This window comes from Lytechinus pictus, chromosome 3 (assembly GCF_037042905.1).
Source record: "Lytechinus pictus isolate F3 Inbred chromosome 3, Lp3.0, whole genome shotgun sequence".
Classification (NCBI taxonomy): Eukaryota; Metazoa; Echinodermata; class Echinoidea; order Temnopleuroida; family Toxopneustidae; genus Lytechinus; species Lytechinus pictus.
Genome location: NC_087247.1, coordinates 25,750,979 through 25,765,454, shown reverse-complemented (window position 1 = coordinate 25,765,454; position 14,476 = coordinate 25,750,979). Strand labels below are relative to the sequence as shown.

At 35.9% G+C, this 14,476-nt stretch overlaps 1 protein-coding gene across 2 annotated transcripts; it reads left to right on the top strand.

Annotated features, from left to right (window-relative positions):
- The first annotated feature begins 2,316 nt into the window (after window positions 1-2,316).
- On the top strand, window positions 2,317-13,678 carry LOC129257552 (chromatin target of PRMT1 protein-like). Of its 2 annotated transcripts, none has more exons than XM_064096702.1 (5): window positions 2,317-2,741; window positions 5,702-5,829; window positions 7,960-8,125; window positions 9,420-9,882; window positions 10,379-13,678. In XM_064096702.1, exons 2-5 carry the CDS (start codon window positions 5,762-5,764, stop codon window positions 10,600-10,602), a joined length of 921 nt encoding a protein of 306 aa, XP_063952772.1. In that variant the 5' UTR covers window positions 2,317-2,741; window positions 5,702-5,761; the 3' UTR covers window positions 10,603-13,678. The 2 variants fall into 2 exon arrangements, with proteins under 2 accessions (XP_063952772.1, XP_063952773.1); XM_064096703.1 differs by having other exon boundaries at window positions 2,609-2,741; window positions 9,423-9,882.
- Window positions 13,679-14,476: the final 798 nt, after the last annotated feature.

The following is a 14,476-nucleotide window of genomic DNA, read 5'->3' as shown; positions in this document are numbered from 1 at the left end:
TTTTGCAGTGCATTCTAAAACCTTATAAACATGCATGGCCGCTATTTTTAATCAAATCAGGGTATATAGCTTTAACACAACACATTAACCATGACCTAGTTATTGAAAGCAGTTGCGTAATAATACTTCAAGGGGGCACAACATAGCAAATTTTTTTTTTTTTTAAAGTCGCCAGCGGCGAGCGAAGCGAGCCATAGTTCTTTTGAAAAGAAATTTTAATCAAATCGCGGGGTGAGCTTTTACATGAACACATTAATTGAAAAGCAGTTGCGTAATGAACCACATATTCTTTTTAATGGGGCACAGCCACTGTAACAAAATTGTAAAAAGTCGCCAGTGAGCCAGAAAAAAATTCCGATTTGAAAACAAATCCTAAAAATATGTGATTTTTACATTAATATATTCAGCAAATAACATATCGTATTTCATTAATTCATTTCGTTTCTTTTCTCCTTTTAAATTTCATTTTATTTTCCATCGTCTGTGGCACCCGCCCCCCTGAACTGAAAATACGTATTTCCAGTTCAGTGACCCGCCCCCTACGCCATTTTTTTCCCCCGCGAAAGAAATGGCGCCAGGCCGGGCAGGCTGTCCCCCTACCCCCCCCCCCCCGCCTCGAGAGGGCTATAACGAATAGCGATATGATTCAATTCTGAATGATACTGTGAAATTTGATGAAATTTACATTAATTTTTACTGAGTAATACATGAAGATGCTTATAGGGAGTGTCCGGGCTGAAATATTTATATCTTAGTACATAAATATTATTAGAATAGGATTCACTAAGCAAAATGACGAAAATTTCATAAAAATCGGACAACAAATAATAAAGTTATTGAAGTTAAAAATTTAGCAATATTTTGTGAAAACAGTCGTCATGAATATTCATTAGGTGGGCTGATGATGTCACATCCCCACTTTCCGTTTTCTTATGTTATAATAATTATTTTTGTCATTATTTCATACTTGTGTAATGTCTCCCTTAATTTATAATGAAATAAGTTGCAGCAATAAATATATAATGCACTAAATCAGTTGCACTAGACGGTATACCTAAGGGGGGGGCAGACTGCCCCCCTGACGAGTCACAACTCATGCAGGGGACGTATCCCTGCCCCCCTGACAAGTCACAACTGATACAGACAGACGAGCCCCCCCCCCCCTTTGAGAAGCCAAATTAATTAATTTTAATGTAAAAATGCAATAAAAACAGACGTGTACTCCTTTTTTTAACCTGAAGACCTTTTTGCTATTTTTTTTTTTTTTTTTTTTTGCTTGTCAGATATTTTTCTGGTAAGAAACCCTTTTTTTTTGGTGGAAGACCTTCTTTTTTTTTTTTTTTTTTTTGCTTGTCAAATATTTTTTTGGTAAGAAACCCTTTTTTTTGGAAGGAAGACCTTTTTTTTTTTTTGCTTGTCAAATTTTTTCGCGGACGAAATATCCTCCAAAAATTTGCCCCCCCTTCTGGAAAATCCTATAGGTACGCCAGTAATTAGTTGTCAATCCAATTTTTCTAGTTCTTGGAGGAAAAAAAATGAATAAACCTATTTTCATATATAACTTAATGATTAAGGCGCACTTTCAAAATGATCGGGACATACCATCATTGTAATGGTAATTTAATTCACGACGCAGAATGACGCATTTAAGGAACAATTTTAGCAAGCGATGCGGAGAGATATGGGCCAAATAATGACAGTTCCACAGGTTCCAACCATTCCATTCTATGATTAATTTAAATGAATACAACATATTGATATTCTAAGTATATGTGGATAGTTTTCATGAAAACAGGGAATGTGTTGTTCAGGCAACTATTTTTAACATTTGAACCCGGTCTTCTAGTTTTCGTTTAATTTCTTTTATAATACTTTGTTAAAAGCTCCGTGGTGTAGCTGTTCCGACCCTAATCAGAGGGTCTTGTGTTCGAATCCCACCTCAATACAAAATAACAAGTGGGGATGTGACATCATCAGCCCACCTAATGAATATTCATGACGACTGTTTTCACAAAATATTGCTAAACTTTAGAATTCAATAACTTTGTTATTTGTTATCCAATTTTGATGGAATTTTCGGCATTTTGCTCCGTGAATTCTACTCTATTTATTAAGTTATAAATACTTTCAGCCCGGACCATCCCTTTAAACTCAATCTAAAAATACATAAAGCCTTTGAACGGCATTCTCGAGAACAGAAGATTGGGCAAATGATGAACTCTTTTTATGTTTATTCAGAATATTTAGATGCTGAAGTAACTGTGCAAAATTTTGTTGAAAATGAACATATGGATTTCATTTTCACTGTGGAATAGTAATGGATAGTAAAAGAGCATCATGAAGCACCATATTCAGTCACCATATAAACAAATTTCCGAAAAATTGTGGACTTTTGAAAATGGTCTGTCATAATTATGCAAGACTGAACCGATCAATCTAATTTTTTTCACTGGATTCACTCAACGCGTGTATAAGATCTCATGTAAATATTATATATTCAAATTATTCCATTCAAAAGTTACAGCAGTTTGATTAAGGGTGGCTTACATTTTTGTTGAGTATATCGAGCTGGGAGTCTCCCTGGGTTAATATGCAGCACGGAGAGATCAGTGATATGCAGCCGCAAACTTCGTGGCCGATTTGCAAGGATTTCCGCACGTACGTAATACGCCGACGACGCTAACGACACACAGATCAACCATCAAGCCAATTTTGAAGTCTTTTTTTGCCCGTAAATTACGGTATGTACCGACATATTAACTTTCTAACCTCACTGGGATGTAACACATTTATATTTCATTTAATTAGTTGATAGAAGGATCAAAACCGAATGGAAGTATTATGTATTTTGTACGGTCATGAATAGATCAACTGAGAGTCTGAGCGATGGTGTTCGTGTACGGTTAGCCTGGAGGCGTCTTGGGAGTAAAAATTATTTACTACGTAGACGTAGGCTTACCGGTAGGCCTACTCCCAATGACGCCTGCCACGGAAGGCATTGGGCCACACGAAGGAGAGTTTTTGGAGAAAACAATGTTGCTCCAAAATACTTGATTTGTTTAACTTGCTAGCCACACACTTATGTCTGTATGTACATGGACAACAAGTTCAAATCCCCCCATTACGTACATTTATTTATATTATAGGCCTAGGCCCTACTTAAAAACGATAAATATTAGAAATATTAAGAAAAATTATGTAAGAAGAAGATGAGCAGATACTCACTGATGATCTTGTCGCCATTTTCCTTCTTTGTTCGTAGCCTAGTTACAAGACGCGTATAAGATCGGGCGACGATATCATGAGCAGTGCCAATTAAAAAAAAAAAAATCCATCGGCTGATGAATATCGTGAATTGCTAAATACTTGCATTAGCTAATGAATATTTATTGGCTAATGCAAATTTCTCATTTCTGGCGCAAGCCTCTTTTTGAACCCCCGACAAAAACGTCCCATGTTCGCTCAAGCGTGAACAAAATTTATTAATTTAAATGGCATTTCAAAGATAAGATTTCAGAGCATTTATTAACATAAAAATATAGATATCATAATTTGAAACAATTTTTTATAGACTTTTCAAAAAGTGTTCCGTTTTTTTTAATACGCACTGTATAGTAGACAGCAGGCAGCCGTCAGTTTCGAGGAGTTTTTTTAAATTTCTCTTCGTACATAGCCCATTTACCCAGGAGGCTAAGTTCTAGAGAGTAAAAATCATTTACTAACGTACCGTACGGTATGCTTACTCTCACCGAAGCCAGGGATTTGATTGCATTCATCTTCACGCACCGCCAAAAAACCTCCAACTTTCGCCCCCGAGATTTCTTTTTTCCTTCTAAGATATCTAGCCCTAAATCATGTACATGGGATACAACTTCATTTCCGACATTTCTACGATATTGATTTCATTTTTAAACAAGAATTCATTAAAAAACAAGAAAAATGTTATGAAAAGTCAGGAAAAACTTGCCACCGTGTTTAGGTCGCCATCTTGATTTCATTGTCTTTCACTTGGCGACAGCACGCAAATCGCTGAACTCCATTGGCTCCATTCACCAAATACAGAGACCGAAGTTCTAACTCGATCTGTACAGGGACTCAATGGCCATATGTTTATGTATCAAGTTCAGACAAACCAAGGAAGTGGGAGTTGCGCGACAGCCGAAGTAAATCACTGTTTTTGTCCTTTTAAGTTTACTTTTTCCAGTTTTGGTGCATTTCAGGCCAAAACGGATTAATAATCTTTATTTTGGTCCAGTTCTTATTATATATTTTTATGAAATAAAGACAAAATTCGATGAGCCCCGTCGGGGGGGGGGGGGATTTTGCATTGTTAATCCCCCTAATGGCAGCTGCTGCACGATCGTGAGCCGTCTCTAAAGAGCGCGCTCCCTAGGGAGGGGGAGCAAGTTTTAGATATCTCATCAAATTTAAATAAAAAGAAGACATCTTTTGCGTCTCTAATAGTACCCTTATGAACACAAATTCAATAGACCAAAATAACCCATGAAAAGGATGTCTTTTTCAAGATAGGGCACGTTACATACATGTACATAACGCAATAAGGGTGTCAAAAACACTAAAATAATGAAAAAAGGGTAGGCCTATCTATATCGCTAGAAAAGCTACGTGTTTAGGGTCAAATTTGCAAGGGTATAAACAAGACAAATGTTTTATAAGCGATGTACTTTTTGCCCAAACAGTCAACGCTACGTGTTAAGAGCCTGATTTGCACGAGGTGTGGGAGGTGGGGCCACACTAAACCCAATGATGTACATGTAGGTAAAGGTAAAACCGACGTGATTTAACAATTGAAATATCGCTGTACTTTAGGGGTTCAATTCAGGGAATGCTTGACAAGGGTATCGTTTTGTTTCCAATACTTGTTAAAGGTAGGGTTTCACATACCAATACTATAAGGGGTGCATTTGCAGAATATGAAAAATACTTGTTTAGGGTGCTTTTCAAGACCCCTTGGTCGCGCATGGTATCCACTCGTCAATGGAAGCAATATTGTAATAAAATGAAGCATGTTTGATATTACTTTTTTTTTTATTCCAGTCAAATTTTGGTTGGGATGTACTTGCCCTTTAACTCTTAATGTGCCATTCACTGTAATCAGCGAGTGCCATTTTTTTCAAAGAGTCTATATTTAATTGTTTTATTTATTAAAAAAAAAGGGGAATCACTCCTGAGACAATGTTAAACCTCTTGACCATAAGCTGAACTGAACAATGGAATCACTCATGCATGCACTGCACTCCTCAAAATACAATAGGCACAATAAAAGCTGCATGACCATTGCACGAAAATGTGTTCGTGGTACTCCAGTAGATGCACAGATATGTGTTCATGGCACGTTAAGGGTTAAGAAGTGATAATGTGAATTTTGTCTTTACTTTAATTTTTGTAACCCAATCCTTCCAAAAGAGCATAATACACTGCAAGACCATTTTTTTCCGGGGGGCGGGGGGGGGGGGGGGGATTCCTAGGGCCTTGAGTCCCCACCTAATATTGGAATGGAGACTCTACTTCAAAGTTCCTGAGAATCCTGGCCCCAATAAGGAGGTTAACTAGTGCATCAATTGCTAGGGGAATTAGGGGGTATAGGTGTAGCCAGTGTAGCCCACTGGCTATTTAATAAAGTCGTGAGAGTAATTAACAAATTTTTAATTTTTCTGCCCTCCCTTTTTTTCCTTTCTAGGAAGAATAGAGATCAAGATCTGGAGGATAATCAGTCTGTCAACTGGAAAGAGCTCCCATAATGAGTACTGTGCAGCCACCCTCAAAAATAGTGCTCAAAAGCACAACTAAACTAACTTTAAATGATCGGTGAGGAGAATCAGACTTGCAGAAGAAAGCAAGCAATTGTTCAGAAAATGCCACTCTTGTATACAAGCTACATGTATACATAAATAAAGAATGATAGAGGTGGTTAAGTAGCAGAAATAACAAATGAAATACATTGCCTAAAAGAAACAAAATGTGTTTCTATAATTCACCCATAGGCCTGTTATATATCATAGGAATTAAAATGGAGGTAAAGTAGATGGATTGAAGAGTTCTAAAATTTGAATTTAAATTAAACACAAAGGCCTGATATGGGAAGAAATGTCTTAACCACATAATGATTAAGCACCTGCCAATGTAATTTACCAATGTTCACACTGAGGAAAAACAAACAATCAGAAAAATGCCTGAATTGTTTAAAGAAAATCATAAAATATCTTTTGTAAGAAAATTTCCTTGTCGTGTGCTATCGAGCAATTCATGAAGATTTAACATGGAGGTGTCAATCACATTCTTTCTATCATTCTAAAGTTATGTTGCTCATTATATTTTTGGAATCATGGCAATAAATTGGTAACAAAACCTACCAAGTTAGATAACAATTATGTTCTAATTTTCTTCAAAAGTGAACGCTGAATATGTAGCTAGAATGTTGAAAAGTGGCTATGTGATTTGAACCAGTGATTTGAATACATGTCAGTGTAACTGTACGATGTGATTCATATCGCCTGGACTTCAATACACGTGCATGCAACTAAATCACTTGTGCAAACGTCAGTTGAACTCAAGCCCTCCACACAACCCAACACAAAGTGTTACTTGAATACATACCAGTGTAACTGGTGATGTGATTCTTTCTCACTTGTGTGTGTGCAAATTGATTTTGATGAATTTATTCAGAGAAGATTTTGTGTGAGCAACTTGTTTCTGGCCAGAAGATTGGCACATGACAGCAAATCAAGTCTAGAAGTCAAATCATTGATGTGATACAAGTGCAAATTTTAACAGTTGAATCTAAAATCAGATACCCATATGTATGCAAACCTTTTTTCGTCAATTAAGTGTGGGGGCATAGTGAGATTTTGAATACATACCAGTGAAACTGTGTGATGTGATTCAAACTCACATAAGATGCACAATGACTTCATAAAGATTTTTTTTTTAAATGAGCCCATTTAAAAATCATGTGTGATCAAATTTTCTGTCTGCTGCTCCCTACTTTGTTATGGGATCGAGAGCATTAAGACATTCAAAATGTACCATTGAAAGCAGCAATGTATTTTATTTCTTTAAAAGTGCTCAAAACCTACTCGCAATTATTAAATATGAAGTGAAGTAGTACAATATACCGGTATGGCAATAAACCTTGTCGTCATTTTGGGGGCATACCTCTGTATTCTGAGCGATTCCTTAAGAAAGTAAATAACAGACCTAATCCCATGAAAAAAAAAAGTGAAATGAATTTGACTACAGGCTGTTCATATCAATTACTAGTAAAATTAACGATCAAATGTAATTCACTTGTGAAATAGTTAATGTGAAATAAAAATGAAATCAATTTTAAAAATTCAAACCTTCAACATGGCTTAACATGAAGTAGTATTTGAATACATACCAGTGGAACTGGTGATGTGATTCTTTATCACCTTTGTGTGTGCAAATTTAATTAATTGCTTACTGAGAAACAAAGGGATTAAAAAATAATTCCAAAATTGCAATTGATTCATTTTCACAGTGGGCTGTTCTCTCTCTGGCTCTCAATCCTAATGACCAAAACTATGTCAGTATAATTTATAGAGAACATCAAGAAGGGAGCTAAATCATTTTGCAAAGCTGCATTTATTTTACACTTTTGAAAGTGAGGGTTAACTTATCTTGATTGGTTTTGTTTTTAAAGGGAAATGACAATAGCAGTCTTGAGAATCGTAACAGTAAAAGTATGATCACACATCGGGCCAAAAATCAGCATGTAACCAATAATTGCATGGTGGATATTGAATAAAGCAAAACAGTTAACTTGACTTGCACAAGTGAAGTGATGAGTATAATTACATTATCCAATGCACATGAGCTCTCTCACACATGTGATGCATGGTGATGATGTGTAGCCATTACACTCAATTTCCACCTCCCCCATTCATCCGAATCGACATCGACGATACGGGACCACAGGTTTACAAAGATGATCAAAGCAGCACCGACGTCTCCGACGGGAAGGAAAGCCGCAGCAAGGCAGGATGCTCAAGTTTCCCAGGCTAACCGTCGACTTGCCCAACAGATGCAGAACAGACCTTCCGTCAGGGCAGCATTGGGCATACCAACATCTCCGCAAGCACAGGTTAGTGATGGACTTGAGATCTTGATAAACGTGTCAACTACCGGTACTAAGAAGTTGTTGTTTCCCAATTATTTTTGTTTTATCCCTAGTTTAGTTTGGTGGACAAGCACTGCACCTATGGTTACTGCCTATACTGGCATTAAAAGACAATGCTCATGTGTTGGTTGCCAAAAGACCACACAAGAAATGTCCCATAGATTTTCTATGAGTGACTCTGACCAAGACAAGCAAAATGTGGTCTTGAGACTAAACCTAAATCCATTTTTGGTGGCAATTTTTTTTATACTTAAAAAACAAAATTTATTTGATGATCTGATATTTTTCATGCCCAGTGCAGCAGTGATAACGTATTTGAAAAAGAGTATGTGTAGTGGTTGATGCATGTAACTTAATTAAAGGGATACTCCAGGCTAAAAATATTTATATCTAAATAAATAGAGTAAACTTCACAGAGGAAAATGCTGAAAACTTAAACATCAAACTTAAACATCAAAATCGGATAACAAATAACAAAGTTATTGAATTTTAAAGATTATCAATATTTTGTGAAAACAGTTACATGCACATCATCATGAACATTCATTAGGTGGGATGATGATGTCACATCCCCACTTTCCTTTTCCTTATGTTATTACATGAAATCATCTCCATTGTGATGAAATAAGTTGCGGCAATAAATAACTAATGCACTTAATCAGTTGTCAATCCAATTGTTTTAGTTCTTGGTAGAAAATTTTTGAATAAACCTAATTTCATATAATAAAATACAAAAGAACAAGTGGGGATATGACATCATCAGCCCACCTAATGAATATTCATAAAGACATGCTTAGAACTTTTTCACTGGAATAATGCAAATCTTTAAAATTCAGTAACTTTGTTATTTGTTATCCAATTTTGTTCAAATTTTCAGCAATTTGCTCTGAATTTTACTCTATTTATTGAGATATAAATATTTCCAGCCTGGACCATCCATATAAAGCCTCTTTGGAACAAAATGTATCAGTATCCACTTACTGGTATTTAGCAAGTACATGTATAATGCACACTGGAAAATTGATATTTTTGTGGAATTTCAAGATCTTAATGAGAATATGCCTTGTTTATGTGATGTCTATTGGTACATGTTTAGATGTATGTTCTGTTGTATTAAACAAAATAATACTTTATGCAAACAGGAATATTATCATCTTTTCATAAGTCTACACAAGTATGAGTTAACCTAAAAGACATGACTATGCACTTGTTGAAATCATTAATGTATATCTGTGTGCCTCTGTCTGTATACCCACAGCAGCAGCAGATGCCAAAGCAGAGTGTGCAAGCCAGACTGGGCACCACAACACCGGGACAGAGCATACAGCAACGCCTGGGCAACTTACGGGGGAGGGGTGCGGGCATGAGAGGGAGAGGGGCTTTTAGGGGTGGCAGAGGGGTAGGGAGGGGGATGATGCAAAGAAATACACAAGTGGGTGTGGTAAATAGAGGCATGGGTGTGGCCAGGGGTAGGGGTAGAGGAAGGGGTATGATGGCAAGCAGGGGTATGGTCGGTCAAGGGCAGAGAAGACCCATGGGACGGGGAATGATGGCCAAGCAAGGACAGAGGGGAATGAGAGGGAGATACATGGTCCGTGGACGAGGAGGCGCAATGGCAGCACCCGGTGGACGAGGGAGAGGGATGAACCGTGGAGCTGGCAGAGGGATGCAGAGAGGTGGAATGCAGAGAGGAGGAATGCAGAGAGGTGGAATGCAGAGAGGTAATTAGGGGCTTGTACAAGTTGGAAGTCAATCAGTTTTCTTACTTCAGGGTTCCCAGCCCATCAGGGGAAATTATTTTACTTTTTTTTCCAGTCTGAGAAATCAAGGAATTTGATAAAAAATACCTCAAATCAGGGAAAAAAGCCTCAAACAAGGGAAAAATCAGGGAATTTTGATCAGCCCAAAAATCGAAAGCACAGTAGTCAGACTGTTATACATGTATTTTGTTGCATTTCAAAACAACATCCATTGAATAACTGGTTATGGTGGTACTAATTAGTTTTACATTGTTTTTATACTGAAAATACATGTAATTCACTGCAACAACTTAGAAAACATGCGAAAACATGACTTAATCTGGACATCAAATACACCCCCATCTTCACCCCTACATGGTCTAACAATAATCCTTTGATATGTCATTGAGTCGGTGAGTTGACACCAGTGTTGTTTTTCCTATTACCCCTCTCCAACTTTACTTTTTGCTTATTTTAGGAGCCATGAGACAGCGAGGCCGAGGACTTATGGCAGGAAGAGGTCGACAGGCACGAGGGCGTGGCATGAGGGCGCGTGGTAGGGGAGCCCAGAGGGGGCGTGGTGCATCCAACCCACAGATGAGCAAAGAACAGCTTGACAATCAACTTGATGCGTACATGTCAAAGACCAAGTACAGTCTTGATGCCGAGCTAGATGCATACATGGCTGATTCCAGTGTTTGATATCCATGACCTGCTGCATTGTTATGTTTGATATGTACTATTTTGCAGTTGCCACTAAGCTAGGAGTTTGTCTCAAAGAAATCTGTATATAGTTTTTTATATGATTCGTTTAGCAAAGATATTCATTTTCTGTTGATACCTATTGTGGAATAATGTAACATTATCATTCAAGTATTTTAGAAATGTACCAATTAAGATATACAAAATTAGGTGTTTTTTTAGCAGAAATCCTTTTTCACATAACTCTATAGAGAAATGCCAAATTCAACAGTATTATTCGAATGTCCATATCTCCTTTGACCAAAGCCTGTACTACAGGTAGCTCTGTATTCACAGGGCTTCTGATAGACAGACTAAGCCCATTTTAAAGTGAGATACTACTTTTTGTGATCAGGGGGTGTTTCACAAAGATTTAAGTGTGACTTCGGTCGTACTTAAATGCCGACGCATGCATGATATGCAACACGCAATCTTATTGATAGATACGCAGTAGTTCGCGTCCTCATGACACGATCTGACCAATGCGGTCAAGCCTTTCATACTGTACGCAACTCAGTATTTCAGTGCGACTCTAAGTCATACTTAAATCTTTGTGAACACCCCTCTGGGACTCCACACATTTTTATTGACTACCTGTACTATAGTGTATTTTCATGACAAAGTATATCTGGTTTAATTATAAATGAGGATAAAGCTTTATGTTGGATTTCATGCTCTGGTTGTTTGGTAATGATGCCCCAGAAAACATTTCCTCCACTGTGGCTCCACATCATTAATTAGAAGAGGGTACTTATGATATCATCAACATCATCATAGTGTTTGCTTTAGATTCGGCTGCGATTGAGAGAAGTATTGGAAAAATATGTTTAGTTCTAACTTTTTAAATTCACTGTCTTGTATAAAGAGACTTGCTGGATTTATTTGCAGCATTTGTACAACTCTTTGCAAATATTGGCGCTTGAAGACATATTTATGGAGTAATCCAAATTATCTGATATCTGATATACAGGAACTATAGGAAATTGTGTACAGGTTACCTACGCTATCGGTCAAATCCACCCCAACAGAAAGATCTATTGAATAAACAGGAAAATCAAATAGCATAGCACTGAAAGTTTAATTGAAAATGGGTTTGAAATATGACTTTGCTTATAGAGTTCTACACAACATGGGGTGTTGCAAATCAGAGAAGCAATGAAGTTACATGCTTTCCATATATTTTTGAAATATTTCATTTTTTTCTTCCAGTAAAGTATAATTAACTCTGAATTAGAGAAGAGCCTGATTATTATAAAATCTATAAAATTGAAATGTTCAATATTTCATACAATAAAAGAAAATTTGAGTGTGTAACATTGATCCCTCATTTCCATACTGTCCAAGATATGTGGGTATTTGTTGTTTTATTAATAAATTGAAAATGAATGAAAATTCCCATATTGCATCCAATTTGGACAAATTTGCAATGTGCAGTGCTCAGTGTGCTTATTAGTTTTCTCTATTTTTCCAACTTGCTGATGGGGTGGACTGAGCCTTTCAGATCAGAAATATGTCACATGCTAATATTAATAATATACTGTTACAATATATTGCTTATAATGGTCAGTATAGATATGACTACCAACACACAAGCCTTTGCATAGAATTTGCATTTAATGTAGACGAATAATGTTTCTGATGAATGTCTTTTTTTCTTCCTGAATTTTATAAGAATTTTGTAAGTTTGGTTCATGTATTTTCCTGTTCAATTTTAAAATGATACCCTAATGCATGATTTTTCGTGAAAAACTATAAAATGGTTATGATTTCAAAGGAGATGAAAAATAGTTATGTTTAATTAGACCTTGACTGAGCATTATAAGGAATCTATCAAACACAACAAAAATTGCACAATCTGTCACTTGATGCTCAAAAATATAAACCATACAGTGGTAAAAAGGGAAAAAAGAGAAGAAGGAAAACTAAGTAATGGAATTTGTCATTAATATACCTTTGTATTTTGGAACAAAATTACCTTGTTATGACATCCATCTCCAAGGGCTAGAAATAATTTTCCCCAAGTCAATTTATTTATATGTAATACAGTCAGCTTTTCCTTGGCACTTCAGCACCTCAAACCACATAACATCCATTGTTTATTGTTATACACCTCATTATTAAAGTTATTTTTTATAATTTTACTAAGGAAGAGTTGACTGTGTTCTATTTCCCTCAGTCGTTATATATTACAGTAAATGTTATTTTATGTGTATTTATTTATGAACTTATCTATGTGTTATTTTATGTTGGTAAAGAATTAGGCTGCCATTTGTCGTGTGATTTTATTATGCCATAGTTCTCCTCATGATTTAGGTGCATTTATATTCAACAAACTTGATAAAAACAGTCTACCAAGCACAAATTTCAAAAAGTTGGGTATATAATTTGTTTTTTAAATTCCACTTTCATTGTTTGTTGTAAATTGTCTGTGCTTCTAGATCATTTCAATCTTTTAAACAACGTTCTGAAATGTCAGAATTTTACTTACAGATTCACCCCATCAACAAATGGAGTTGAATGAATTGTAAAAGAAAAAAATCAGACAAGTATAGGGGTGGAAATTCCATCAAAATGGGATGTGAAATAAGAAAGTTATAACTTTTTTGTGTTGGGCTTCTTTTCATAGGATGGTCATGTGCACAACACAGGCGATATGCAAATGAGGGGACTGATGATGTTATCAGCTCACTATTTGTTTTACATTTGATTATACGAAATATGACATTTTCATTTTCTATCTCTTTGTAATGAAAAAAAAATTGTTTGGTGGAACATAAAGGAATTCCTTTTTGAACATATAGAGTAACTGTTTCGTAAAAATAATTGAAACTTAAGAATGTCAAAACTTTCTTATTTACATCTGATTTTGATGAATTTTCAGTGTTATGCTTGTTTGGTTTTCCTCTTTTTATTCAAATCCACTTGCTGATTTGGTAGACTTGATTATTAAAGCATAAAATTTGTTAACGCACATGCTCCCTTTGAGTGTGATACTTGTGCTTTCCATTTACACAATAAAATGAAAACCAGTTGATAACTTTCTTAAAGTTTCTATTTTCATTTGAAATTCTAGTTGATGAAATTAATTTTTTTTTTTGGGGTGCTTTTTTTAAAGCCTTTATTCAGATACTATCACATTTTTCATACATACAAGGGTAATAAATCAAATACAAGTATACAAATTAAAGTGAAGTACACGTATACAGCAATATGACAAATGAAATAAACATTTTGATATAAATTTTTCGAACAAATATCATAACCCATAATACCAATAACAAAAACCTCGTAATTTCACATGTATTTACTATTTACAATATGTGAATTGTGATGCCTTATTCCACATGCCTAAAATTAGACTTGTGGAAGGTCACCTTAGCAAGTGCACTACTGGGTCGAATTTCATTATGGAAAATTTGCTTGATATGTACAAAGGGGCTGAGTAGATATATGTACAAAAACATAAAAATTGCTTGGTTGCCCCCCCCCCCCTTTTTTTCAAACCATTCTGTTCCTTGTGTACAAGATATGAACAACTGATATGAGCGAGTGTGAATTAATGGATCATGTGCTGATAGAATCATTGGAGTTGTGTAATAATTAGGAGAGAGGAGGGAGAGAGAGAAGGAATACAGCCTGGATTGACGTCTGAAATTGCATTCTCTTGAATTACCAGGTGCAATATTTCATCAAAGCATGCAGTACATTGATTTTTTATCAACATATACATACATGAATGATGATGTGTGATGTGTCATGGATGTATATCACCTGGGCCTCGTTGCATAAAAGTTACTATTATGGTAACTTTGCCATCTGATGGTAACTTCCCTGA